This window comes from Oryctolagus cuniculus, chromosome 11 (assembly GCF_964237555.1).
Source record: "Oryctolagus cuniculus chromosome 11, mOryCun1.1, whole genome shotgun sequence".
NCBI classification, from domain to species: Eukaryota; Metazoa; Chordata; class Mammalia; order Lagomorpha; family Leporidae; genus Oryctolagus; species Oryctolagus cuniculus.
In genome coordinates this window covers 24,381,299-24,409,040 of record NC_091442.1, presented here as the reverse complement: position 1 = coordinate 24,409,040, position 27,742 = coordinate 24,381,299, and the positions used below count along the sequence as shown (strand labels likewise).

Below are 27,742 nucleotides of genomic sequence, written 5' to 3'. Positions count from 1 at the left end.
CTCCCGGGGTCTGGGAGAATACGCTCAGGCGCTCCCGGCTTCCCATGCGGCAGTATCCACCTTAGGATGAGCTGTCTGGGAAAGAGCATTCCAGGCACAGGCCACGGTGAGCCGGGTTAGCAGGAACAGAAATCAGCTGATGGGGGCTCCAGGCATGGGGGACCTCGGAGGGAAGTGCTGGAGGAGGAAGCAACTGGCAGAGCCGGGGCGTGGCAAGGCAAAAATGAAAACAGTCACTGGAATGCTCAGGGCGCCATTAGTCATCTAAAGATGACACGTGTTGCTGGGACTCCTTGTCACAACGAAAGCTGGAAAGTGGGAAAGGGCCATTCCTTCTGGGAGGTTGGCAGAGGGAGGGTGCAGGTGAAGCCATCGATGGGTGTCTCAGAAGGGGAAATAAATGATCAGGCTTGTCTCCACCCTGGTGTTTCAAGGGGACTGATGCTCCCAGCGTTCATCCCTCAGGAGATTGGGGAAACCCAGACAGCCCGCCAAGCCTGGGTCAGTGTCACTGCCTGGTGCTAGCGCCCTCTTGTGGACGGAGCGGGGCCTGCTGCTGTGGCCTTCCCCTGGTGCACCGTCTTTCTCTGCCCCGAGCGTTCTCCCGGGGCTTCTGGGGAGCCTCCCAAGTGAGCTCCACCTTGTGCAGCCTGATCTGCCATCCTAGCATTGCTCTGGCCATCTGTCCATCTGCAAGTCACTGAGGACTCCCTCCTTTGTGGGCCTACGGTCTTGCTCAAGTGGGCTCTTCTGAGGAAGTCCCAAAGACACACTTAGCTCTCAGTCCTTTCATCTCGCCTTCGCAGTGGCTGGGCCAGGGGGCCCAGTGTGCATATTTGGCCTCCATTCAGCCTGCTGCTCTCCCCAGCACCTGCCTGGCACTGAGCCAGGCCCCCAGGACAGGCTTGAGTGTGCAGGTGAGTCACGGGTGCAGGTGTGAGGAGGCAGGTGCAGGGAGTAGGTGAAAGGGTCGGCGCGGCAGCTGGCCAAGGAGCTTGGAGCTCTTTTGGCTTCTGGACTCTGCACTTGACCTGGGTGCTGTCAGCAGCCTGGGATGTTTTCTTCATCCCCAGCACCTGCCACCAAACAGGTGCTTGGTGACAGTTGAAGAATGACCCAGGGCAGGGATTGGGAGAGGCTGCCAGACCACCCCTGGAGGGCTGAGAGGGGCTTCAGTAGTGGACGGGCCAGGGAGGGGCTGCACAGGTAGGTGGTGGCACTCATTGTTAATGCGAGTGCAACTTGGAGCTGAAGAGTGGGTGCCAGTGAAAGGTGTGGTTAGTGGTCGCCGTGACAGCATTGTTAGAGTGGGTGGGAGGGGGTCAGAGTGCAGATGAGAACCCCGGGGAAGCTGCTGCTGTTGCGGGTGAGAGGGGGCTGGTACCTGGGGACTGGGGTCAGCCCAGGGTGGGGCTCCTGAGAGGAGATGGGCACGTGGCACCGGCTTGGGGACACCCTCTGTGTCCCCACACTCCTCAGTTGTGCCCTTGTGGACCCCGCCTGCCCCCCACAATCGTGTCTGCCTGGAGAGCTCACACCAGATCTCTCTCCAGGAGGCCCTGCAGGACGGACTGCCCCCCACCCCCGCAGCATCTTCCCAGCAGCCCCAAGCCCGGCAAGGGACGGAGCAGGTGAGCCCGCCAGGCACCTCGCACTGAGCGCGAGGAGTGCCAGCATCTTTGTGTAGAGTGGGGAGCGCTGGGGGCTGGGGCTGGGGCTGGGGCTGGGGCTGGGGCTGGGGCTACAGCGTCAGTGCCAATCCCAGCTGCTGCACTTCCCATCCAGCTTCCTGACCGTGCGGCCTGGGAGGCAGTGGATGATGGCGCAAGTTCCCGGCTCCTGGCTTTTAGTCTGGCCCAGCCTCAGCTGTCGTAAGCATTTAGGGAGTGACCCAGAGGATGGGGGCTTTCTGTCTGTGTCTCTCTGACTCCAGTCTCTGGCTCTCACATGAAAGGAGGGGTGGAAAACATCCCACATCTGAGTGCATAGGCTCAAGCCCCAGCTCTGCTTTGCCTTTTTTTTTTTTTTTTTTTTTTTGCTAAGATTTATTTACTCGAGAGGTAGGAGAGTTGGAATTACAGGCAGGGAGAGGGAGAGACAGAGAGGTCTTCCATCCATTGGTTCACTCCCCAGATGGCTGCAATGGCCAGAGCTGGGCCAGTCCGAAGCCAGGAGCTTCTTCCAGGTCTCACATAGGTGCAGGGGCCCAGGCATTTGGGCCATCTTCTAATGCTTTCCCAGGTCATAGCCAAGAGCTGGATTGGAAGAGGAGCAGCTGGGACATGAACTGGGGCCCACATGGGATGCCGCCGCTGCAGGTGGAGGCTTGGCCCACTACACCACAGCACCAGCCCCCCCCCCCCCCCCCCCCCCGCTCTTTGAAAGGCAGTTTAGAGAGAGAGAGGTCTTCCATCCGCTGGTTTACTCCCCAAATGGCAAGTCAAGCCAGGAGCCATGAGCTTCATCCATGTCTCCCATGTGGGTGCAGGGGCCCGGGACTCAGAACATGGGAGGTTGGCAGTTCAGGTGGCATCTTTACCCAGTACACCACAGTACCAGCCCCTGGCTCTGCTCCCGATCCCAGCCTTGTGCCAATGTGCACCCTGACACTCCGTGAGGGACCTGGATGGAATTTCCAGCTCCTGGCCTTGACCTGGCCCAGCCCAGTTGTAGGGTGCTCTCTGCCTTTCAAACAATTAAGAAATAAGACCCTGCTGGAGGCCTACCACCAGGGCACTTACTGCCCAGCCCACTGCCAGTCACCCTTCAGGGCCCTACGTCCCCAGCTTCACCCCAACTCCCTCTCACCGTACCCTGGCCTCAGCCGCCCCGTCGGCCTCCCCCTGTCCACAGGGCAAGCTCTCCTCCCCTTCAGCGCCTGGAAACTTGCTGACCCTGCACCCCAGCCCAGGCTTGGTGCCACCTGTGCTTCCATGGAGGCACACAGCTCGGCACTACCTGTGGAGGTGCCTGGTAGGTCCCTTCCCCCGCTACACCTGACTCGGCCGTTGTTCTCAGGAGGTTGGGTGAGGGGACAGGACTCTGCCCAGTGTCCAGGACCCGGAGGAGGCCGAGTGTGTGGTGAAGCTCAGACCTCTGGCAGGCCTGGGAGACCGTGTCACCACGAGGCTGCCCTCGCTACGCCGGCCACCACCCTGCCGGCATGGGGGCTCGAGACGGGAGTCGCTGATTGCTCAAGAAAAGCTTCCGGCCCTGCCCAGGAAGAGGACGCGACGCAGAGGTGACCACTGCCTTTATTGCCTCTGAGTTGGAGTCCAGGCCAGGGTTCAGAGGTCTCTGTGGGCAGCAGGCATCTCTGGGCCCAAATTATTGCTACTTGACAAGGTCACCTTGGGGCTTCCCCTAGTGCCCTGAGAATGGACGGGGTGAGAACATGCAGATGATATGCAGATGACATGCAAACCAACCCAGGATCCTCCTCAGGTGCCTGGTGCAGGCATGGGTGCTGGAAGAGTCTGGAGCCAGCCCAGGAGGGTGGTGGGCACGCCCAGGTCCTTACCCCACGCTGCAGACCGATCCGGCCCGGCCTCAGGGCACGAGGTTCCAGGGGTCGGGGTTCCCTGAGCATCAGCCCTGGTTCTGCTGCTGCTTGGGGAAGAGCAGAAGCCTGGTCCCAAGACAGCAGGAAGGAAACAGGACACCCGCTAGGCAGCCCAAGTGGGAAGGGACTGCCCTGGGTCACACAGCAAGGCAGGGGCAGAGGGACCAGAGTCCACGCCTCCTGAGCCGGGTGCAAGTCAGCGTGCCCTGGAGGCCGAAGCTACAAACAGAATCCGCGGATGGAGAAAGGAAGCAAGCAGCCCGGTCCCTGGTCCCTGGGCTCAGGCCTCCAGCAGCTGGCCGGGCCCGGGCTGGGTGCCGAGTTGACCCGTTCAGAAGCTCCCGGGGAGGCAGGCAGGGCCCTTGGCTTTTGCAGGTCGGGTTCAGTTGTTATTCATGACCCACCAGGAGGCTGCAGGACAGGAGGTGGGCGTCAGCCATCTCAGGCCCACTGCCCTCCGGGGCCCCGGGCTGCGGCGGGCACTGGGGCTGCAGCACACCTGGGAAGGACACGGTGGTGAGGGTGTCTGGAGCCCGCAGGTGGTCGATGAGGATGCGCTGGAAGGCCTTGCTGCAGGGGGCCTGCTGGTGCCTGGGGAGGGCGCCCGGGGAAGCCGGCTGAGCCCGAAGCCCCGGCTCAGGCCCCTCCCGCCCCGCCCCGCCCCTGGACTCCCACCCCAGGGCCTTCCTCGCGCCGGCTCTGAGCCCATTTCTCCCATGAGAAAGGGGTACATCAGTGTCCACTGCACTGGGGTACAGTGAGGCGTCAGGTGTGGCACGAGACAGCAGGACTGAGTGCTGGACCCCAGCACCTCGCCTGGCCCCTGGGAGAGCAGGCAGTGAGGGCGGCCGGGTTCCCCGCAGGGCCCGTGCTCGCGGCGTGCTGCCTGGTGGGCGTCTCGTACCTTCTCCAGGAGGCCTCGTCCTGCCAGAACTCATACAGGGTGAAGGAGGCCTGCTCCAGCATCTTCTGGGCGGACACACTGCAGGGCCAGAGAGATGGCCGGGCCGGCCCGGGGCTGCTGTGGTGCTGCCCCCAGCCCGGGACGCCCAGCGCCAGCCCCTTCTCTGCGCCCCCCTCACCACCAGCCAGCTGGGCACTCACTGCAGACAACGGCTCTGGGCCCCCGTGAAGTCCATGTAGCAGCACAGGGCCCGGTGGAAGTCCTTCAGGGCCTCCTCTGCCACCTGCACCTGCCTCTGGGCCACCAGGATGTGCTGGCAAGAGAGGCTCCAGTTAGCGGGCGCAGCGCAGGGTGAGGGGCTAGGTGCGGCCTGCAGGAGCACCCCACCCTTCCCGCCGCCACCTGGCCCCCAACATCTCTGACTCCATCCTCCTCGCCCCATCTCTAAAGTGGCTGCCACGATCCAGCCATCGTCCCCCTCTTCTGTGGTTTGTCCCCACCAGCTTCCATCTGTACTGGCCCAGACCTGATTTTGAGCAACACAGATGGGGAATGGAGGCTCAGAGGGGCAGTGACCCCAAAACCCAACACCAGCCAGGCGGGGAGCGGGACGGGGGAGAGGCAGGCATGCACTGCAGGGGGCCCTTGGAGCCCCCCCACCCCACCCCACCCCCGTCCCTGACATCCAGCCACCTGCCTCACCGGGCCAGGCCCCTTGGCCAGGTCCTCTTCCTGCAGGGGTTCCAGCCGGGGGGCCTGTGAAAGACACCGAGTGTGGGCCAGGCCGGGCCGCCCCCCCTGCCCTGCCCCCCCCCCCCCCCCCGCATGCCTGGCCTGGGAGCGGTCGCACAGCACTCACCTTGCACTCAAGCTGATCGATGAGCTCCTGGAGACGGCTGACCTGGAGCCGCCACTGCGACTCGGCCTCCGAGCTGCGTCCTGAGGAACCCGGCGGGGTCAGGCGTGGGCCTGTTGGGCCGGGAGCCCCCTCGGCCCAACAGGAGGAGCAGGCCCTGGGGTGCAGGGGATGCCACACCCACCCCGCCGCAGGCACACCTGTGTCCGAGCAGCCAGGAGACCAGGTAGGCGACCGAGGGACAATTCTCAGGGCCCTGCGCCCTGCCCGCCGGCTGCCGCGGGGCCTGCTCTGCACTTCAGCACTCTCTTCATCTGACCTAGGGAAGGGGTGGCTCAGCCCACCTCCCCTCCACCCAGCCCCAGAGCCCGCCACCCTCGGTCCCTCAGGGTCTCCCTGCCCACGAAGGTGAGTTCCAAGATGCTGGAGTTCAGGGGCCGGCATTGTGGCAAAGTGCCACGATCCCATGTGGGCACCGGTTCAAGTCCAGGCTGCTCCACTTCCAATCCAGCTCCCTGGTTTTGCACCTAGGGATGCAGTGGGAGATGGCCCAAGTCCTTGGGCTCTCTGACACCCACACGGGGGACCCAGCAGAAGCGCCTGGCTTCGGCCTGGCCCAGCCCGTCACTTCGGCCACTGGGAGAGTGAACAAGCAGGTTCTCTGTCTCTGCCCCGTGCCTTTCAAATAAATAATAAAAAATCATGCTTGCTTCATCCGCTTGGGAAAGCCTAGGGCACTGCAGTGTGGGGACAGCAGGCACTCCTGCGTGGGACCCGGGCTGGCAGGGCCCTCACGTACCGCAGGTCGCGGGCCTGGGCCTCCAGCGTGTCGGATGCCCCCTCCAGGGAGCTCTGCAGGGCCTGCAGCTGGCTCGCCGTCTCTCGCAGCAGGAAGCGCGTCACGAACTGGTCCACTTTGGAGGCCTGCTCGTACTCCTGCGGGGCACAGGGGCTGTGGCATCGCCCAGCCTGGGCGGGGAGCCGCCCTCCTGCTCGCTCCCTCGTGGCCGTCAGAGCACGGGGGCAGGCAGACCTGGCACAAGCGGGCACCGCGACCTTCCTTGCTCGCAGGTGTGAGGCCGGCTCTCAAGAGGCCGCTGGCCAGCTGGCTTTCTGGACCACGAGGCCCCTTCCCCACTGGGGCTACCGCCTTCAGGATTGCTATGGCCAGTGAGCCCCCCGCACAGCTAGGCTGGGTGGGGCGGAGGGCAGTGCGCACAGGCCATCCGAGGGCAGGGTGTGGCACACGGTGTCATGTGACCCCACACCTACCAGCTGGTCCCAGACTCAGAACCTACATCCTTGTTCATTCATCCATGCAATAAACTTTGTACTAGGAGCCGCAGCTACAAGACCCAGGACTGCTGCCCACACACACACATCACACCAGCATTGGCCCCAACAAGAATTACCGCTCACCCCCCAAGGTGGGCAGAGGTCAGGGAGCTGACCACCTCAGGACTCTCAGAAACTCCCGCGCTACCTTCACTTCCGTGTGCCTCAGTTTCCCCATCTATAAGAACGTTAACACTCATGACACGGAGCCGTTGAGTGGCTGCGTCAGGGACGTCCTACTTGGGGCTCAGCCCAGCACCTGGCACACAAGTCCTCCACCCCTTAGAGCTGTCGTCACTGCTGTCAGAAATGACACCAACAAGGACCCTGCCCACTGGCACAGGCAACCTGGGCCGGCACACGACTTGCCTCGGCTCAGGCACCAGGTGGGAAGCTCCTGGGCCAGGCTTCCGGTGGAAGACAGGGACGGAGAGGGCTGGGGCCTCCCTGCTGCGACAGGCCAGTAGCATGTGTCCCCGGGAGGTCCTCTCATACGTTCCCTTTTTGGTTCTTAAAATGGCTGACGGGTTTCCCCTAGTTGCAACCAAAATGCCCAGCTGACACAAGCACCCGCTGTGCGCCAGGCACTGCTACACGAAATTGCCCTTAACCCTTGCAGCAACTTCCAGGAAGCACGGCTGAGCCCATTCCACAGATGAGAAGACTTGGGTCAGTGGAGGCCAGAAGCCAGGCCCACACCACAGAATTTCCTCTCTACTCCCCACCGAGGCCCTCGTCTGCGATCCCAAGTCCAGCTTTGATGAGAAACCAAGGCCAGAAGTCACAGAGTAAACAGAACCCAGACTTGCCAGTGGGTGCCTGGAGTGGTGAGGTCAACCATGAGGTCACAATGTGGCCTCCAGGCCAAGGCTAGGCCAGGGTCCCCGGCGGGCAGGGCAGAGGTGGCCTGGGCCGTGGCCCCCAGTGGTGACCAGCACTGCCATGGGAAACAGCAGTTCCCAGAAGCGGGCCAAAGCGCCCACGCAGGCCTGCGAGGAGATCCCGCCTGACGCGGACGAGGCCGGGAGGAAACAGTTCTTCAGCCACCTCAAGGGCAAGAAACCGGGTGTGAGTGCTGGGGGGTGGGCACTGGGCCCAGGAGCAGGCCAGGGATTCGGGGAGCCAGAAGGTGCCCAGGCTTCCAACCCTGGGCAGATGTGCCTCAGGCCAGCCAGGGAGTCAGCCCTGGTTGCCAGCTACTGGGGGCTGTAGCACGGGGAACCCCCTACCGCCCCAGCCCTTCCCCCCTCCTCAAAGGAGCAGAGGCCCAGGACCAGGAGGGGTAGGTGAAGGCTGGGAGGGTGGGCTCTCAGTAAGCCAGCGGGGCTGGGCCGGGGTCTGCCGCGGTGGGCAGGTTGGGTGAGGGTCCCTGGCGCCAAGCAGGGAAGGGTGGACCCCCACCCACTTCCGCCAGGGAAGACAGGTCCTGGGAGATAAGACCAGGTGGTTGAGGGTCCCCGGGAGGCGGGCGCAGCCGTACAGGGTGCTTCCCCTCATGCCCTGCCCCTCCCCCAGGCCAAGATCCTGCTGCTTCTCCACTTGGACAAGCGGCAGCAGAGAGCCGAGGCGGCGGCCGCGGGCCCAGGAGCGCAGCCCGGGGAAGACGTGCCGCGCGGCTCGGTGGGCTTCCCCGCGGCGGCGCCCATGCTGCGGGGAGCGGGCGACGGCACCGAGCGGCGCGAAGGCACACGCGAGAGAGAGATGAAAAAAATCCTGGTGGTGCTGCTACTGCTGGACGCAAGGCTGCGCGAAGACGGGCGCCGCGCGGCGGGCGGGCCCAAGGCCCCCGGCAGCGGGCCGCGGCCCGACGCCAGCCCGCCCGCCTCCAGCGCGGCGCCCGGCGAGGAACGGCCACGCAAGCGGCGCCGCTGCCCTCGCCCACGGCCCTGAGCCGCCGGCGCAGCCCCCTGCCCAGAGACCCGGCCCAATAAAGAGCTCAGAGCAACGCGGCCGCTGCCAGCTCTGCCGGAGAGGGGTGGGCGCCGGGCAAAGCTACCGCGCCAGGGCTGCAGGCCCAAGGGTGGCGGGCAGGGCAAGCCCACAACAAAGACACCCGGCGCAGGCAGAGGGAGGGCCCCAGCCAACAGACACCATCCCGGGGAAGCGGGGAGGGTCAGGGTCTAGAGCTCGCCCAGGAGAGTTGGCGCCCCTGGGCCTCGCCCCCTCCGGCCCTGCCCGCGTCCGTCCGGGGCAGCACACTCCCTGCTCTAGAGCCCCACGCTGCTGCCCCCTCCCAAGGAAGTGCCCAGGGCGCTCTGCAGGCCCAGCCTCACTCCTCCCCCTTGGGCCTCCAGGTGGCTATGGCCACACGCGGCCTCCAGGGTGATGCTCGCTAAGTCATTCGAGAGGCGCCTGGCACAGTTCCTGGGGGCAAGATCCAGTGGTTCCTCCCCAGCCCCCCACTGGTGACCAGCTTCACACGGCCCCCTCAGAACCTACAGAAGGCACGCCTGTGTCACCCACAATGCGATCCACTGCCCTTGTCCGGGGGCCTGACCCGCGGATTCTCAGAACTGTGCCTTCTCACCTCCCCCAGGTTCCTCGTGCAATGAGCCTCCCGGGACCGGCCCAAGTAAGTCCCGCCAGTGCCCTCCCTGGGGCTGCACTGCATCGCCAGGGCACCTCCTGGCTCCCCACAGCCTTGTGATCAGACCTAGCTCCTGACACCTGACTGTGCCCTTGCCTTTGGTGTCCAATACAGAGCCTTGCAATAAAACCCACACTTCAGGGGCTGGCGCCTGCAGTGCCAACATCCCATATGGGCACTGGTTCGAGTCCCGGCTGCTCCACTTCCAGTCCAGCTCTCTGCTGTGGCCCGGGAAAGCAGTACAAGATGGCCCAAGTTCTCGGGCCCCTGAACCCGTGTGGGAGACCCAGAGGAGGCTCCTGGCTTCGGATCAGCGCAGCCCTGGCCATTGCGGCCATTTGGGGAGTGAACCAGTAGGTTTGAAGGCCTCTCTCTTTCTAGTAATTAATCTTTAAAAGATAAATAAAAACCCCACACTTTAGCTTACATCCTCCTAATGGCCACCAAAGTGGTCCCAAAAAGTGTGCGCCCACAGACACGAGACGCGGCCTCCTCCTTGTGCAAGGGGATGGAGGAAGACAGCTCAGAGGGAGAGGACTGCTTGGGGCTGCACAGGGAGTCGAAGGCCTCGAAGGTGCAGGGCCCACTGGACAATGCAGAGCGCTTTGGGAAGGAACCAGCCTGTTTGTGTGGGACCCCCCTTTGCCCACACAGCTGCCGGGAGAGGAAGGGTGCCGGGAGCTTCCGTGGGGAGGGGCCGAGGACTGAGGTCACAATGCGTCCAATCCACGTTCTTCCTTCTCCCATCCCTCCTCGAGCGCGGGACCAGGACCTTCATCCTCCAAGTCCAGGCGAGCGGAACGAGGCTGCTGGGTCCCCAGGGCGAGAATCACGTCCGGACGGCCTGGCCACAGGCCCTCCCGCTGCCGCAGCTCCGGCCCTCCTGGCGGTGTCTCAGCCTCTGAACGGATTCGGCGGGCCCTGTCGCCTTCCACGCGAGCCAGGTCTCACGGCCGGCGAGGAGCCCAGGAAGCAGCGGCGCGCGGCGCTGGGGCGGGGCCCACGGCTGAGCCGGCCCAGAAGAGGCGGGACTTGGACTTGGGCTCGGGAGGCGGAGCCAGGCGGTGAAAGGCGGGGCCTCCGGGGAGCAGGGCCCCAGGCCGAAGAGCACGGCCGAGCCTCGAAGATGACACAGGCGTCCAGGAGCCGCGGGGCCCGCCGGCCGCCCTCGCCCGGCCGCATAGCCGTGGTGGTGGATCACGGCTCGGGCTTCACCAAGGCGGGCTTCGCGGGCGAGGGCCACCCGCGCGTCGTGCTCAAGAGCTCCAGCCTGGTGCCCAGCTGGGACCGGCCGGTGCGCCCTGGCGCGCCGGGCTGCGAGCTGGCCGGCGGGGTGGCGCGCGCGCACCCCATCAAGCACGGCGTGGTCGTGGACTGGGAGGCGCTGGAGGGGCTGTGGGAGCGCCTGCTGGTGGGCAGACTGCGCGTGTGCCCCGAGCAGTGGCCCGTGCTGGTGAGCGAGTCGCCGTCGGCGCCGCCCGCGGGCCGCGAGAGGGCGGCCGAGCTGCTGTTCGAGGCCCTGGCGGTGCCCGCGTGCCACGTGGCCAGCACGGCGCTGCTGGCGCTCTGCTCGGCCGGCGCGCTCAGCGGGCTGGCGGTGGAGGCGGGCGCGGGCGTGTGCCACGCCACGCCCATCTACGCGGGCCACTCGTGGCACGAGGCCACCTTCCGGCTGGACGTGGCGGGCAGCACGCTGTCGCGCTACCTGCGGGACATGCTGGTGGCGGCCAGCCCCAACCTGCAGCCGGGGGCGCTGCCCCGCAAGGCGGTCACACAGCTCAAGAAGCGCTGCTGCTACGTGTCGCTGGACTTCGAGGCTGACCTCCGGGACCCGGGCCGCCAGCGGCCGGCCAGCGTCTGCGTGGGCGACGGGCGCTCCCTCAGCCTGGGCAGCGAGCGCTTCCGCTGCCCCGAGCCCATCTTCCAGCCATGCCTGCTGGGCCAGACGGCGCCGGGGCTGCCCACGCTGACCTTCCGGGCCCTGCAGAAGGTGCCGGCCACGCTGCGCACGCAGCTGGCCCGCACGGTGGTCCTGGCTGGCGGCTCCACGCTGTTCCCTGGCTTCCCCGAGCGCCTGGACGCGGAGCTGGAGGCGCAGTGCCGGCGACACGGCTACGCAGCCCTGAGGCCCCGCCTGGTGGCCAGGCCTGGCCGGGGCACCGCGGTGTGGACAGGCGGCTCCATGGTGGCCTCCCTGCACTCGTTCCGACGCCGCTGGATGACCCGGGCCATGTACCAGGAGTGTGGCCCCAGGCTGGTGCACGAAGTCTTTGACTGAGTCTGGACTGGAGGGGGTGCTGCAGGCGCTGGGCCGGGCGGGTGCCGCAGCGCCTCACCCCTGGAGCACCCGATAAAAGAATGGGCAAGCGTTTGGAGCCGGCAGGGTCCTCTTTGGGGACAGGCCACGCCCCCACTCAGCAGCACCAGCAGTTGTCTCCGGCAACCACTTCCAGGTCCTGGAACGCCAGTCCAGCCAAACCCCTGGAGCCCCATTTCCACGGCAACAAGGCAGGCATGCCCCCACTTGGTGTCCCTCATCCCCACCATGTGGCCACGCTGCCAGGCCCCTTGGAAGCAGACCTTTGGTGGGGACTAGATCTCGCCTGCACGCAGCTAGGACAAGCCCTGCCCCTGCCCAGTGATTCCACTGAGAACCTCAGTTTCCCCTTCCATAAAAAGTGGGATGGAGCACAGTCCTGGGCCTCCCCACTGCTCCCCTCCTTGTAGGAGCTGTGGGGTAAGTGGGGGTGGAGCTATTTCTTAAAAGGAACCATCAAAGGCAGTTGACTTATTGAAGCCACCACACAAGGGCCTGGAACCACACAGGCACACACATGTGGGCACGAACGGAGCGCGGCTGCCTCCTCCCGTGCTGCGGCGGGCGCCACCTACAGACACGTGTGAGTACTGCACACACACACACACACACACACACACACACCCATGCAGCTCCCGCCCTGAAGCCTGCTGTGTGCCAGGCGCTGGCCTGGGTGCTGGGAGCAGGGCAGAGAATAAAACAAAAACCCTGCCGTTGGCTGCTGGGACCAACACGACGCATGCGCGGTGGCAGGCTCTGCTACTGCCTCTGGTTCACATGAGAAAACCGAGGCCCAGAGTGAGGGGGGAGAGAGCCAGCCTCGGAACGCGGGCTTCCAGCTCCCCAGCCCCAGCCACGGCGCAGCGGCCACGCCCGCCTCACTCTGCACGCCCTGCCAGGAGCCCCTCTGCTCACCAGCTTGGTGGTGTCCATGGCGGTGAGCACGGCCCGGTTGAGCGACTCCAGCGCGGCCAGCACAGGCCGGTAGACACCCAGGTGTTCCGAGAAGTAGTCTGCGGGCGGAGGGAGTGCTCAGGGCCTTCCTGAGCCTCCCACCCACCCGCCCAACCTGCCCTGCGGCCGCCTGGGGTCCCTCAGGAATCAGGCCTGGGCCCCTGAGCCTGGCCCAGGCTGTCCCATCGGAACACCTGCCCTCGCCACTCCCGGTTGCCAGGGGCCCCTGGACACAAAAGCTCCCAACAGGACTACTCACCACACAGTTTCTCCGTTTCTACGTTGCTGCAAGGAAAAGAGAAGCGCCCTTCAGACCCTAGACTCGGGCCAATCCCCTGCCCTACCAGCTCCCCACTGAGCCGACAAGGACATGACTTCCACTCCACCCCAGCCAAGCTGGTCAGTGGGCAGAGGACTAGGCCCCAGCGAGTGGTCTGGGAGGACAAAGGCACAGACCCGCTATGGGGCTTCAAGGGGGTCTCAGGCCAGAGGAGACAGATGTGAACTTAGGCCAGAGAGGAGTGGTCAGAGCTGGGAAGGACAGGCAGGAAGAAAGGCATCCTGGGAAGGCATAGGTTACTGCCTGGTAGGTCAGGGAGGGCTTCCTGGAGGAGGTGCTGGCCTTGAGGGATAAATTTAATGGAGAAGTCTGGTGGGTGAGGGAGGGGGAGCACTGTAAAGGCTTTAGCCCAAGTCTCAGGAGGCTTGAACGCCGGCCCAGAGCCTGGGACTGATCCTACGGAGACGGAGGGAAGTGAGGCAGGCACAGCCGTGCCTGGCTGTGCACCAGAATGAGGAAGCGCGGGAGGAGGGCGCGCTCGTGCCGAGCGTGCAGGGGGGGCACCCGTGGGGAGGTCTGTGCGTGCACATGCACCTGCAGCCCTGGGGGTGGGGAGGAAAGCAGGCAGGGCCCAGCTGTCCCCAGGCATCCTCTGGTCCCTGCAGGATGGGGGAAGGGGGGCTGAGCCACTGGGTGGTGACTCAGGCCTGGCTATTTTGGGGTCCCAGCTGGAGGCAGTGTAGTGGGCAAGACTGGAGCTGGGGAGGGGGAGGAACATGGGTAATATTGGCACGGAGCCCTGGCGCCCCCCCTCCCCGTCTCCCTGCCCGCATCCTCCAACAGGAACGGCGGCAGAGGGGACGCGGCAGGGTCGGGATGCTTGGCCTCCCACGGCGCGGTCCTCCCACGGCTCAGCCCCCTCTCGCGCACTCACGCGGCAGGACGCCCATCAATGCCACTGAAGAGCTCCCGCAGCTCCCCCGCGCTGAGGACCCCGTCGGCAAAGTAATTCTGGAATTCCTCAAACGAGAGCTTCCCGTCGTCTGCGGCCAGGGTGGGAGCAGGGCACAGGGAGCGAGTCAGGCCCTCCTGGCCCAGGCCCCGCCCCCTAAGCGGGGATAGGATTCTGAGTAGGGGCCCAGACCCTCCGGGGACAAGGGGGCTGCACCCAACGGTACCCTCTGAAGGGAACAGGCCCACTTTGCAGGAACCCAAGGGGCAGGGCAGTTCCTGTGCAGCCCTGGGCAGGGACGCCACAAAGGCTCGCCAGACGGAGAACCGAACGGGCTGGGACAGCACGGCAGGGCCCACACGCCACTTGGGGCCGAGGCTCGGTGCACATCCATCCGGGCTGGCCCCGGACCTTCACGGAGAAGCCACAGGGAGGCGCAGGGAACCCTCCTGGCTGTCGGGGCCTCTTCGGAAGCAGCCGGCCAGGGAAGCTGGGCTCCGTCAGCAGAGGCTGAGTGGTCAAAGGGGACGGCCAAGGACACCGGGGGTTTGGTCTCTCAGCAGACGTCCCCGTGCAGTCTGGGACAGTGGTCAGCCCCAGCGTGAAGAGACATGAGAAGGGACAGGGGTGGGGACAGGACTCCGCCGTGGAGGGACTGAGTGCGAGCCTCCACGGGCCCATCGGGCACGGTGGGGGCTCCCCGGGGGGCCCTGCTTTCGCTTCCAGGCTTTCTCAGGCCAGCTTCTGAAGCCGCCCCGGACCCAGGACAGGAAGACCTGACTTTGGTCCTCCAGGCCTTCCCTGGGCCCGAATGTGGGTCAGGTGGAAACGGACATCTGAGTGACGTCCCCCACAGCCTTGTCTCCATTTTCCCACCCTTCCAAGTGCCTCAAACGGGGAATCTGGAACCCTGTGTCACGCGGACCTGGGTTCAAGGCCCACCAACCTAAGGCTGTGTGGCGTCAGGCCATCTGCTCTACCTCTCTGAGCCTCTGCTCCTCTGTGGCATGAGGTGAAGAATTCCCACCAGATGGTGGTTGTGAGGACAACACGAGGTCACTGTGCCAGGCACTGCATGAGCATCGCTCCCACAGGCCTTCAGCACGGCCAGACCACACTCGCCTCCTTGGGGAGGCTGCTGATTGGCTCTCTCGTTTCAGGTCCTCCCCAGATTTGCCTCCATCCTAGACTGTGCTCCCACAAACCCCCAACTCTCCCAGGGCCTGAAGCCCCCCACCCTGCCCAACGGTGGGACCCAGGGGAAGCCAGACTCACCGTTCTTGTCGGCTCTGCGGAACACCTGGAGGACAAAGGCAGGGTGGGAGCTGTGAGTGGGCCTGGGAGGTAAGAGGGCCCCCTTGCTGCACCCCTGGTCTTTTCTCTGCCCAACCTGGGCCCAGCCCCCTGCTCCGCTCAGCCCTGCAGGAGCTGTGCCTGCACAGGAAGAGCGCCCAGCAGGTCACACCACTTGCTCGCTTCCCCCGCAGGGCCCAGCTTCACGGGGGCCGCGGGGGTTCTCCGGGCCAGCTCCTGCACATCCACTTCCCACAACTAGAGGCTGGCCCAAGTCCCAGTTGATGCATTGGACCATGGCACCGTCCCAGCTTGAGGGAGTGTGGGGAGATGGCCAAGATGCGGCTCAGGGAGTCTGGGCAGCTGTCCCAGACTCGAATCCCTAGCTCTGCTGTGTGGCCATGGTCTCTGTCCTCTCCGGGCTGTTTCCCTGTGCTTACTGAGGACCGCCACGCAGGAAGCGGCCCACTAGCCATGGAGGGAGCAGCCTGGGGTTCACCCCTTAGGGGTGCGCCTCCCTAGAAAGTGGCTGTGAGGGTCTGAGGCAAAGGCAGGAGCACAGGAGGGTGTGCACTCATGCAAAGGGGGCGCAGGGTGGAAGGGAGCGGATTTTATCAATGAGTTGAAGAGGAACAGCACCAGCAGCAAAGAGCAGAACCAAGACAGGTCCCCGGGACTAGACCCCAGGTCGCCGCAGGCAGCCCTTGCTGGCCGGGCAAGCAGGGGGAGGCCAAAGCCTGGACAAGAGCCTCAGCTCCAGCTCCCGAATGCCAGCCCCTCCTGCTGGGTGCTCAGGAAGGAACCCTCTTGGAAGCCTGTCCCTGGTCAGGGTCACACAGCAGCCCAGTGTGGCCTGGGTGGGGAAGCCGGAGATACTCGGGGGCAGGGGCGTTACGATGGCCTTGAGGGCATCTGGGGCCACATCCTGTGGTGTCCCTGCCTCCACGGGTGACCCAGGACAGACCCCCCCCCCCAGGCCTCAGTTTTTCCATCTGGGAAGGGGGAAGAGGCAGGTCCCTTCCAGCCAGGAGGACTCGGTCAAGCTGCTGAGTCACTACTGGGGGCAGTGGGGAGGGGGCAGGGGTGTGGCTTCTCCCAAAGAGGGGTGCTGGAGTGGGGGCAGGCGGGGGTTGAGGTACTCAGCCCAAGGGTACAGAGTGCAGCCGAAGCCCAGCCAGGCTGCTCCACACTGGTGCCTGGGGGACTGCAGGGCTACCTGCTGCCCCACAGGAGGGGTACCCAGGCCACAGGACATGCGTGGGCGCCCCTACCAACTGTAGGACTCGGCTGCCCCGGCCTCAGGCCTGCGGGACGCGCAGTGGGGAGGGGGGGGACACTGGGTCACGAGGGGCTCCTCCTGTGTCCATGCCCCCTGGCTTGGGGCAGCCCAGCCGGGGTCTACCACTGGGCTGGCATCAAGACTGCTCCTGCCGTCAGGGGCTGCAGTCCCCCCCACCCCCATCAGAGAGACAGGGTGGGTCTGGGATGGGGGCAGCAGGGACAGAAGTGGGGACACAATAGAGGGACAGAGGGGCAGACAGGCAGGGGTGCAGGGGCACGGCCTCAAGGGACCCGGAGTGGGAGACACTGACACCGACAGACGCAGAGAGCCACACACACACTGGCAGAGACCCCGCGAGCCAGCCCGCACCCCACTCACGTCCTGGAAGAGAGCATGTCCAGCGGGCCTATTGTCCGGCGCGGGCTCCGGTGGGCGCGGGGCCCGGGGGGCTGGCGGCCGGAGCAGGCACACGGTGAGCAGCCCCGCGCATGCCATGGCGCCACCAGCCGCTCGCCTCTGGCTGGGCTACGCTCCCTCGCTCCCTCCCGGCGCTGGTCGGCTCGGCTCGGAGGGCTGCGGGAGCCCGCCCATTGGCGCTGGCTTGGCCAGGGCCACACCCCCGGCCCCACCCCCTCCTGCTAGGCCGGAGCAGCGCCAGCTTGGACCCCGGCCCCAGCAAGCCCCCCACCCCCAGGCTGGGACAGTGCCCTAGGAGGCTCTCAGAGCTGCAGCCACCACGCGGTCAGGACCAACCCACGCAGATGATTTCCCCTGAAGGCCCACAGCGAGGGGCTGTGCATGCCCACCCGGAGGGAGAGCCCCAGACTACTATGGGATAAACATTGCAAACTGCAGAAGCATGAGTGACACCAAGTGGGCCACACCCCCAAGGGGCTTGACCTCTGGGAAAACCTGTTGGGACTGGCTCAGAGAAAGCTGGTCCACTGGACGCCACCTGGCCAAGGCCTCGGACATCCTGGCCCCACCCTCGAATTCACCTCCTGTCTCCGCCCAGCAGGCAGATGGGGCGTTCAAGTGCACAGGACCCTGAGGGCCTAGTAGCTCCTTGCCCCCCCCCCACCACCAAGAGAAGCACAGCACTCCACTTCCCTCTCCATCCCTTGTTTCAGGATCCCTGCCCCTCCCGCCCCAGGGCCTTTGCTTGGAGTGACTCAGATTAGCTCCCACTCATCCTGCAGTTCTCAATTCCAGCACCCCCCCCCCTTCCAGGAAGCTCTCCCAGATCTCATCTGTGCGAATCTTCACCAGCCTCTGAGACTCCAAGGGAAGTCATTCACACCTGGCTGTTGTGGCCATTTGGAGGAGTGAACCAGCAGATGGAAGACCTCTTTGCTGCATGTTTACAAGGCCCACAACTACCCAGAATGAACACAGCCAACTGGTGAGTTGCCTGGGGGCAGGCGAAGGAGGAGTCCACTTACCCCCTGCGGTTTGTCACTTCTCAGGACAAGATTCTCTACTGGACCCATCTTTAGCTAGGAGGAAGATGCCCACCTTTCTTGGAGTCATGAGGCTCAAACGAGACTGACCGGGGCAGGGCGAGGAAGGGACGTGGGGAACGGCATTTCCCAGCCAGACTTGCTCCCAGTACAGAGTCCCCAGACCCAGCCCAAACGTCATCAAAATATTTATTAAAACCAAAGCAGGAGAGAACAGAGCTGTTAGGAAACAAGTCAAAGTGCAGATGGAGGGTGGGACGGAGCAGCCAGCTGACCACACGAGAGGCCCCTCACTCACCCCTCCTGCCCACCCTCAGGGAAGATCCCTCACTCCCCTCTCCCTGCTCACGGCCAACCTGGGGGACGGCTGGGGACCTGCAGTGACTCTGGGGAGGAGCCACCCCCTCCATCACTCACGGCTGGCTGGCTGTCAGTCAGTCTGTCTCCCTCCCTCCTTTTCCCAATAAATAAATCGCTCAGGCCTCAGCTCCTTCCGGGCGGGGTGAGAACAGCTCAGGGCCCCGTCTCTGCTCAGGGACAGGGAGTCAGCTCTGCAGGCCTTCCTCCCTCCGACCCTTTGCCCATTCCCAGGCTACCCAGGAGGCCTTGATAAATAAATAACGCTCCATTAAAGCTTCGGTCAGGAAACCCTTAAGACAGAAGTGCTCACTGTCCTGTACCCTCACAGCCAAGGGCTCCCACCTGGCCCGCTCAGCACACAGGATGCTGTGGGCAGGGGGCTGCCCTGGGCCTCGTGGGGCCCCTGGAGCAAGGAGACCGAAAGTGCAGTTCGAGCCCCCTCACGCGCACACACGGACGCACGCCACACACGTGGACACACTGGGGTGCGTCTGCAGTACACGCACAGATGTGTTCACCTTCATTCCCCGGTCCACGCACACATGCACGCTCACACCACACGCACCCCAGGTACACACGTGGGGGGTGTCAGGGATAAGCACACACACACTGCAAACAGAATCCCCCCTTCCTGGCGACAGCCAGATCCCAGAGCGAGAAGCCCCTGGAGATAGGAGAGGGGAATAAATTAAACATTTCCAATCAGGCTGGGAGGACGGCCAGAGGCAAGGGGCTCCGGGGCTGCAGAGACAGCCAGGGTGGGCATCTCAGGAGATACCTCCCCCCGAAGCCTCCTCAGAAATCCAGCGGGGTGAGATCCCCAAAGTCACAGTCAAAGAGGTCTCTAATGCCCTCCCCCTCCTCGAGGCCGAAGTGGTAGTCGAGGGTCTCATGGGGAGGGGAAAGGCTGATGAACTCCTCGGGGAGGAGGCTGGAGAAGTCCTCCCGCACGTGCTCCAGGAGCGAGTCAGCTGCCACCAGTGGGGACAGGCGGTCCTCATCCACGGGGGCTCGGAGGCCACCCATGCGGGATAGCAGCGGTTCTGGGAAGACAGGGGAACATCACAGGGGCTGCCTGCACGCTCACGAGGGGGCTCTGCCCTACCTCACCCTACCCCGCACCCCTCAACTACCTTGCTCCAGGCTGAGAAGGGACTGGCTGGGATCCAGAGCAGGGGATGAGGGAGGAGATGACGAAGGTGGAACCAAGGTGGCAGAGTCAGCTGTCCTGTCTTCCTCCCCAGATGCCACGCCCTGGGTCGGGGTCTTCCCAGGACTGATCGCGCCCGCACTCTCCTCAGGGCACAGGAAAACATCGATGGGGCCTTGTTTGCTCTTAAGGGAGATCTGAAAGGTCTGGGTAGAGGTGGCAGGCGGGGTAAACGCAGGCCCGGGCGATCACAGCCCAGCCCAGCCTGTCTTGGTCTCACCTCTGCGGAGTCCACAGCTTGGAGCTGGGTCTCAGGAGGAGCCTTGATCACCATGACCATCTGCTCTGCAGGATCCACAATGCTCCGAAGGTCCTGGCAGGTCACGTAGGCCAGGGTTGGAGGAGTCAAGGACTACACACGGCCTCTGCCTCTGGGGGCCACTCACCCAGACAGCTCATAGGCAGGCCTGTGGCTGCCTGTTCTCTGCTGTCCTCACCGCTCAACCCCCTACCTAGGGCCTGGCATGTGGTACTTTCAAGATCTCCCTTCCCTGCCCCGAGCCTCAGCTTCCACTCCCGTACAATGGGACCATTCAGCTCCTCCAATCCCAAGGGGATGATGGCGGCTGCCTGCAATGATGACTCCTAGGAAAACGCTCAGTGCAACTCCAGGCCGCTACTGGCCAACTTATTTTGAACCATGATTTTGGAGTCAAAACTTAGAAGCACAATTTGGGTATCCACTAAAAAGAAGTCCTATTTTAAGGAAATTCCTTACAAAAATGAAAAATAAATTGCCTGTACCTTTGAAGCCACAATGGTTACTGTTAACACCTGCCTTTCTTTCGTAATCGGATTTCAGAGTTGGACATTACGTCCTTTATAGATGAAGCTAAGCGCTGAAAGGTTAAGTAACTGGCCTAGTGACACAGCACGTGCTGAGCCAGGACCTGCACCCACAACCCGGGTGCTCTCCCAGGGCCCAGGGTGGCCTCTCCAGTGCCACTCGTGGGGGGCCCACAGCTTCCAGCCAAGGATATCGCTGGCTGTCAGAGTCCTCAGAAAGCAGCCGCAGCTGTGTGGCACAGAGGTGCATCAGGTGGTCCAGCTGCTGCTCGCTCTCCTCCAGCTGCCGGAGGTCCTGTGTTAGCCCTTCAAGCCGTCCGCCGATGCCCACCGTGGTGTGGCTGCCTCTGTGGGGAGGACCACAAGGGTTAACAGCTCTTGGACCAGGTCTGCTGCTGCCTGTTCTGAGACCCAGCCAAGCCCTTGCCCCTCTCTGGGTCTGGCTCCTCAGGGGGGCTCCAGATCAGCCTGTGTGGGTTTAAAGCCTGGCCTCGATGTCTGCAAACGCACATAGGTCCCTCCTCGGGGGCCGGATAAGCAGATGGAGCCACTACGGAACATGACAAGTTGTATAAGGACAAGAATGCATCAGACACACACAGAGCACTTGACACACAGTCCATGAAAAGGGAAAAATGCTGTGAAATGGGATGACCTGCCACAGGCTGAAAAGGCAGACGTGTCAGAGAGTTAGCAGGACGCCTGGGGAAAAGAGGTGAGGGGGAAATAAAATAGGAACGGGCAGGAGGGGCCAGCACTGTGGCATAGTGGGTAAAGCTGTTGCCTGCAGTGACGCCATCCCATATGGGCGCCAGTTCCAGTCCCGGCTGCTCCGCTTCCGATCCAGCTCTCTGCTATGGCCTGGAAAAGCAGTGGAAGATGGCCCAAGTCCTTGGGCCCCTGCACCCACGAGGGGGGCCCAGAAGCTCCTGGCTTCGGATTGGCGCAGCTCTGACTGTTGTGGCCAATTGGGGAGTGAATCAGCAGATGGAAGACCTCTCTCTCTGCATAACTCTTTCAAATAAATAAAATCTTAGAAAATGTCTCTTCCATCTCTGTCACTCTGCTTTTCAAATAAAATAAACCTAGGGAACAGCACTGTGGCACAGTGGTAGAGCCTCCACCTGCAACGCCAGCACCCCATGTGTCCTGGGTGCTCCACTTCAAATCCAGCTCCCTGCTAACAGATTGGGCAAAGTGGTGGAAGATGGCCCAGCCCTGGCCAAAGCCACCTGGAGAGCGAACTAGCAGATGGAAGCACACGCTCTCTTTCAGACAAATCTTTAAAAAAAATAAAAAGAGCAAGGGTACTAAACACCTCACCCATGGCAACCAAAGCCAAACACTGGTGACCTGGCGGTAGGAGGAGGGGCAAAGACTGGAAGGGGCCCCGGGGATCTTTCTGGGACTCGGACATGCTCTTCACCCTGATCCGGATGGAGACGACGTGGGTGAACAGCACGCAGAGCTGCACTGCGCTGCCTATGGAGGATCCGTGCGCTCTCCAGCATCTGCCATCTTGGGGAAGCCACCGCTGCTCTGAGCGCTCCCCTCACTGCGAGAGGAGGGTGCAGAGAGCCTCAGTGGAGCTGCTACCAGCTCCTCTGGGCTGCCACGGCCAGGTATTTCTGCTGTCCCACTAGACTGGTACCTACAGCCACTGGATGTGGTTCTTGGACTTCTTGGCAATGAGCTGGATGCCCTCAAGGACGTTGGTGATGTCGTAGATGCGCCGTTTCTGCACCTTCAGCACCTCGGCCGCCCAGTTCAGGTCAACAACGCCATCAGCTGAGCGGCTCAGCAGCTCCAGGAAGCGTTTGGTGGTCAGGTTCAGCGAGGTCTCATAGCGTGACTTCTCCCCAGGGGATTTCACACCTGGGGAGACCAGGCAAGGGCCCTCAGCACCCACTACCCACCCCCCAGCTAGGCTTGCCTCCCTGGCAATGCAAAGCAGCAGGAATGGGGGTGGGGGCCCGCAGATGGTTCCTCCCCCTCAGCCAGGCCAGGCAGAGAGGCCCAGTGGCTGCTGCCTGCCAGCCACCGCATTCCTTTTCCAGCCAGGGAACTCCCCAGCCCCCAGGGTCTGAGGAAGCCATGCCAGGCAGACCCCCAAGGCCTGGCTCAGACCCAGACCTGACCAGCCAGCCTTCAGTCTGCCACAGAGTTTGTCCACACCCTCACCCTGGGCCTGGTCAGAGGGCCTGCCAACCCCAAGCTCCATGGGTACCTTTCCCCGGGTGGCGGCCTCTGCCCCGGACGGGCACACTGCTTTCAGCCAGGTATTGATGGTCAGTTTCCAGGTCCAGTCTCCGCTTCACCTGCAGCAAAAACAATGGGAGGATGCCCAGTAACCAGGAGGGAGGCCAAGGAGACCTGGCTGGGAGCTTGGTGCCCGTCTTGGCTTTACCTAGATGCCCAACTGTGAGTACAGGAGATCCCAGGGGACACAGGCTGGGGGTGGGTCGATTACAATCCTGCCACAGGACAGACACAAAAAGGCAGAAGACCGGAGTTCAAGTCCCAGCTCCACCATTTTACAGCCAGGGCCCACATTTCGGCTGCAACCTCGAGACACCCTGAGGCAGAAGTGTCCGGCTAAGCGTGCTGCACTCCTGACCCACAGGAGCCGTGTGATGCACGATCCTCGCTCTAAGTCACTGAGCACAGTCCCTCGGGTAAGCCACCTGTCTCGGGCCTCTGAGGACTGAACCGTGGCAGCAGCTGGTGCTCGCAAGCACGTGGCGTACATTAGCCCTGTCCAGCCTGCGGACGGTCAGTACAAAAGCCCCATTTGACAGATAAGACAACTGAAGCTCAAGGATGTCCAAGGTCATCCAGCTAGGAAGTGGCAGAGCTGGGACTTCGACTCTGCACCTCCATGCCCTCTGGCTCAGTACAGACGCTCGAGGGTGGTGACTGTCCCCACTGTGCCAGACAACTCAAATGTGCCCTGACCAAGACCAGACCTCACTCTCCACCAGCCTCTGACCTGGGACCTCAATCCCTGCCTGCTTCCTTCCTCACATCCAGGTGCCCGGAACACACACCGCAGCCACTCCCTGGCTGGTTCACGTCCACGCTCACGCTGGCGTCCTTTCTCCGCCTGCCATCATGTCCTATCACGTCACTGCCCTGCTCGAGAGCTTCGCCTGGGGCCAGCGCTGTGACACAGTGGGTTAAAGCCCTGGCCTGCAGCGCCAGCATCCCATGCACCGGTTTGAGACCCAGCTGCCCCACTTCCAATCCAGCTCTCTGCCAGGCCTGGGAAAGCAGAAGATGGCCCAAGTCTTTGGGCCCCTGGATCTGCTTGGGAGACCCAGAAGCAGCTCCTGGCTCTTGGCTCTGAATCAGCTCAGCTCTGGCCATTGCAGTCATTTGGAGAGTGAACCAGTGGATGGAAGACCGCTGTTTCTCTGTAACTTTCAAAAAGCTAAAATAAATCTTTTTTTTTTGTTTTTTTTGACAGGCAGAGTGGACAGTGAGAGAGAGAGAGAGAGAGAGAAAGGTCTTCCTTTGCCATTGGTTCACCCTCCAATGGCCGCCGCGGCCAGCGCACCACGCTGATCCGAAGGCAGGAGCCAGGTGTTTCTCCTGGTCTCCCATGGGGTGCAGGGCCCAAGCACTTGGGCCATCCTCCACTGCACTCCCTGGCCACAGCAGAGAGCTGGCCTGGAAGAGGGGCAACCGGGACAGAATCCGGCGCCCCGACCAGGACTAGAACCCGGTGCGCTGGCACCAAAGGCGGAGGATTAGCCTAGTGAGCCGCGGCGCCGGCCCCAAAATAAATCTTAAAACAAAAACCTCTCCTGATGCTCGTCTGCCAAATCCTCTCCACACGACCTTCTGTGGAGCCTCGCTCGTGACACGTCTGTACCTCCAAGCCACAGCCCCGGCTGCCCCTGCCCCCACACCTGCTGCTTCCACCTCTGGTGGGCACTGGGCTTCACCAAGTGGCTGCTGAATGAACCCCTGAACCTCCTCACAGGCTGGCCATTTTCTATGATAAACATGTATTAAAGTGGAAAACGTGGACTTTTCAATGGCCATTGACAATGGGGTGTGGCTAGAGGGGCAGAGTCAAGGGGAACAGCTGAACTGTATACAACCTTGTATACAGCAGGTGCTCAGTGAATGGTCACTGGTAAAGAAGCAAAGTCTGTAGTTTATTTCAAGGACAATTCCCAAAAAAATATCAGTACAGCAAGTGGAGGACAAATGCTGGGCCTTTCTGAGCCAGTCCCCTTCCCCACACACCCACACCCAAAAACACCTCCTGGCACTAAGGCCTGGGTGGGCAGAACTCCATAGTGGCCCATGCCAGCACCTCCTGGGCACTTACTCCTGGGCACTTACTAACTCAGCACGCTCGGGCTCCTGACGCCCTGGGGGCAGAGCGGAGGGCGTTTCTCCCTATGCCACGCCTCCCCTCTGAGCCCTGAGCCCACAGCCCTCACCTGGAACTCCGCTCCCCCAGCTCAGCACCCACCGGCTGTTAGGTCTCTTCAGTACTGGGCCTGCTAAGCACTTGTCACCTGCCCAGCTTCCAAGCTGGCCCCTGGGGGACAGGAGACAGGCCAGGTGACCCACCCCTGGGACACCCTTCCCCCCCCCTCCCCGCTCTCAGGAGGAGGGTCCCCAAGACCTTCCAGGGCTTTCTTCACCCTCCATCAGCTTGGTAGATCCACTGCCCCGCCACTCACCAAGCGGAGTGGGGAAGGTCCTAACACCTCGAGGCCTCAGCCTCCCACCTGTGCAGGGAAGGCTGCTGACAGGGTTAAATGAGTTAATTGGGTAAAGTGCTTGGCACAGAGCCTGGCATACAAAACATCCTCAAAACAATGGCGGCCACTATTGTTATTATTATTAGCATCTTGGTGATTCCGGAAGGAAGGCAGCACTGGGCACAGTGCCAATGGGGTTGAGGGGCCCTCGCAGGACGCCTCGGGGACCAGCTGCCACCCACACTTCCATCAGCAGTAGAGCAGCTTCGAACTCCTAGTCCTGGCCCCTCCCACTGCTCCAAGCCCCCTGCTGAGACCCCATCCAGCCCGGCCAGCCCCTGCCTGCCTGCCCGCCCGCCCCACCTTCACCCACACCCTGTGCCCGTCAAACTGGTCCCCACACCCTGTCCCGCGGCCCACAGGTCCGGGCTCCAGACCTCCACTCCCTTCTCCCACCGGAACTCAGCCTCTCTGGGCTCCCCTACAAGAGCCAGTCCCGAGCACCGCGCTGCTCGCTCATCGGGGAGGACTTTCCAAGGGACCTCCCTGGTTGGCGTCCTTTCTCCTGGCAGCCAGCTCCCAGAGGCCCAGCCCACCCAGCCCTTCCACAGAGGCTCGGGGTCTGCCTGCCTGATTAATGAGGCTCCATGGCAACCAGGGTCTGGGAGGGTGGAGGGTGGCAGATGGAGGGGATCAGCAGCTGGCCCGGCCACCCCGCCCCTGCGGAGAAGGCCTCCCAGCCGGGAGCCTGTCCCCAGAGGCCTGCAGGGCCAGACTGCACCTGGCGGTCAAGCACGGGGCCGGAAGGAGGGTCTCCTCCATGCTGCCCCCTCCAAGGGTCAAGCCCCAGGAGTGTCCCCAGCCCGCCTCGCCTCCCTAGGCAGCCTTGCCCACTGCCCCGCCCCTAATTCTGGTCTCAAGCCGGCAGGCCTCAAACCCCAGCCCGACCACCTGCAGCCCTGAGACCAGGGGCGAGTCACTTTCCCTCTCCGGGCTCCCCCAGACGGCCATGGTGACAACTCCGAGCTCACGGCGGGGTTGTGAGTTTTATTTAGCTGGCGAGAAATCTGCCACAGGCTGGCACACAGTAAGCGCCAACTGAATACACGTGGGCTATTATCGCTCAGGCCCACAGCCCTGAGGAGCCAACAGGGACCCGCCCGAGGTCACCACGCACCCCGGGGCGGGGCCCGGAGGCCCAACCCAGGCTCTGGACCGCCCAGCCCGGGCGCCTCAGTCCACCCCTCCCCCGCCCCCGCCGCCTGCGAGCCAAACACCGCACCCGCCCGGGTGCGCGCGGGGCCGTCAGGCAGGCTTTCGGCCCGGCGTCTCCGGAGTCCGTACCGGCGGGCGGCCGAGCGCCGGACGCGGCGCGCTGGGTGTGGGTCGGGGCGCCTGCGGCGTGGCGAAGAGCAGCAGGTCGGGGTCGTGAGAGCCCGCGGCGGGGCCGGCGGGGGCCGGCGGGGCGCTGGCGTCCTGCGCCGCGGAGATGATGACGATCTGCGAGGAGTCCAGCAGCCGCAGCGCGCCGGCCCCGAGCAGGGCCTCCAGCGCCGGCGCGCACGGGCCGCCCGCGGGGGCCACGGCCATGGCGCTCACGGCCCGCGTGGCCCAGGTGGCAGGCGGCGGCGGCGGCGCGGGCCCATGGCGACAGGCCCCGGCGAGGGCTTGATCCCGCTCCGCCCCCGGCCGCCGCTGCCTGCAAAGTCCCGGCCACTTTTACGCGCCAAATCCTTTTTGCCGCGAAAGAGCCACGAGCCGCCGAGAGCCGCCACCATTGGCTGTCCGCGCTGTGACGGAAGCGGCGGCGGCGGCGCCCATTGGCTGCATCGAGCACGGCCGGCGGCGGAGGGCGGGACGGGGCGGCGGCGCGGAGTGGCGCGGCCAATCGCAGGGCGGGGCTCGCGCAGGCTTTGTCGGGGCGGTGCCCAGCGAGCTCGCACTCCCCACCCCCAGCACGGGCGTCCGCGCCGGAGGCGTGCGGACTGGGACCCCGCCCCGCCCTGACACACCCCGTTCTGCTGATTCCTCTTTCCTGAGGCTTAGGCCGCGGGGCCTCGGTCCTGCGCGTTTTCCGGTCAGCACAGCCCTGGTGACCCGCCCCCAGACCCTCAAGCTAGGGCCCCTCCACCCTCAGCCCAGGTCTGCAGACACCGCCGCCGCCTCCTCTGTGCACCCTCCAGAGATGCAGCCCCATCTCCTGTCCTCGGCGGCCCCCACCTAGGCCATTGCCTCAAACTCCTCGCCGAGCCCCAGCCGAGGGGGCTACCAGGAAGTGCGGGGGGCCTCAGTTCTGTTGCCGCGCGGCTGCGGCTTGCGCTGCCTCTGTGGTCCCCTCCTTAGTGGCGGCCCTGGCTGGGGCCGTAAGGGGCGGCGGCGGACAGAGAGGTAGCAGCTGTTTATAGCATGAGGAGGTTTCGGCCATGAGAGACCTCACAAAGGGAAGAGGCGAGGCTGCCGGGCGTGGGAAAACATCTAATCCCGAGGCCCTGAGACACCTCCATCAGCACCTCCCACTGCTCAGCTCGGCCGATTTGGCCTTGTGTCTGCACTGGGGACAGAGATGTGAAAGACGTCCTAACTGTCGAGTTTGCCTGCTGCCTGGTGAGCGTGGCCCACAAGCAAAAAGTAGCTAGGACACAAACAAGAGTCAAATACCACTTCTTCCAGGGAGCCCTCCGGAGTCAGTTACTCACTTCTTCCACTGCCGGCTGCGGCCTCTGTTCCTGCAGTTGCCTCCTCTCCCCGCCTGGGAGCTGCAGTGATTGCTACTCCCAGCTCGGACTGGTCCACGAGCCGGCGCTGGGAGAGGTTCTGAAAGGACAGGGGCCACCAGCGTTCTCGGAGTCGACCTTGTGCCCCGGCTTCAGAAGCACCCCGGCC

At 63.8% G+C, this 27,742-nt stretch overlaps 4 protein-coding genes and 1 long non-coding RNA gene across 6 annotated transcripts; 3 read left to right on the top strand and 2 right to left on the bottom strand.

Annotated features, from left to right (window-relative positions):
* Nucleotides 1–3,236: 3,236 nt before the first annotated feature.
* Nucleotides 3,237–16,907, bottom strand: NECAB3 (N-terminal EF-hand calcium binding protein 3). Of its 2 annotated transcripts, none has more exons than XM_017341677.3 (13): nt 16,701–16,907; nt 15,023–15,047; nt 13,730–13,838; nt 12,775–12,800; nt 12,477–12,574; nt 6,122–6,258; nt 5,523–5,641; nt 5,326–5,405; nt 5,160–5,222; nt 4,667–4,779; nt 4,467–4,544; nt 4,062–4,153; nt 3,237–3,973 (listed from the first exon to the last, which is right to left on the bottom strand). In XM_017341677.3, exons 1-13 carry the CDS (start codon nt 16,815–16,817, stop codon nt 3,945–3,947), a joined length of 1,086 nt encoding a protein of 361 aa, XP_017197166.1. In that variant the 5' UTR covers nt 16,818–16,907; the 3' UTR covers nt 3,237–3,944. The 2 variants fall into 2 exon arrangements, with proteins under 2 accessions (XP_017197166.1, XP_002710847.1); XM_002710801.5 differs by having other exon boundaries at nt 5,169–5,222; nt 16,701–16,905.
* Nucleotides 5,636–6,025, top strand: LOC127491128 (uncharacterized). Its single transcript, XR_007917117.2, has 2 exons — nt 5,636–5,730; nt 5,854–6,025. It is a non-coding gene; the product is annotated as an uncharacterized lncRNA (long non-coding RNA).
* On the top strand, nt 7,498–8,602 carry C11H20orf144 (chromosome 11 C20orf144 homolog). Its single transcript, XM_051840254.2, has 2 exons — nt 7,498–7,725; nt 8,173–8,602. Exons 1-2 carry the CDS (start codon nt 7,600–7,602, stop codon nt 8,545–8,547), a joined length of 501 nt encoding a protein of 166 aa, XP_051696214.1. The 5' UTR covers nt 7,498–7,599; the 3' UTR covers nt 8,548–8,602.
* ACTL10 (actin like 10) lies at nt 9,666–11,612 on the top strand. Its single transcript, XM_051840253.2, has one exon. It carries the CDS (start codon nt 9,681–9,683, stop codon nt 11,520–11,522), a length of 1,842 nt encoding a protein of 613 aa, XP_051696213.2. The 5' UTR covers nt 9,666–9,680; the 3' UTR covers nt 11,523–11,612.
* Nucleotides 16,908–17,954: 1,047 nt separating the features above from the next.
* On the bottom strand, nt 17,955–26,584 carry E2F1 (E2F transcription factor 1). Its single transcript, XM_008256105.4, has 7 exons — nt 26,204–26,584; nt 22,366–22,456; nt 21,794–22,013; nt 20,333–20,485; nt 19,573–19,687; nt 19,276–19,498; nt 17,955–19,185 (listed from the first exon to the last, which is right to left on the bottom strand). The coding sequence occupies exons 1-7, from the start codon at nt 26,447–26,449 to the stop codon at nt 18,938–18,940; spliced, it is 1,296 nt and encodes a 431-aa protein (XP_008254327.4). The 5' UTR covers nt 26,450–26,584; the 3' UTR covers nt 17,955–18,937.
* Nucleotides 26,585–27,742: the final 1,158 nt, after the last annotated feature.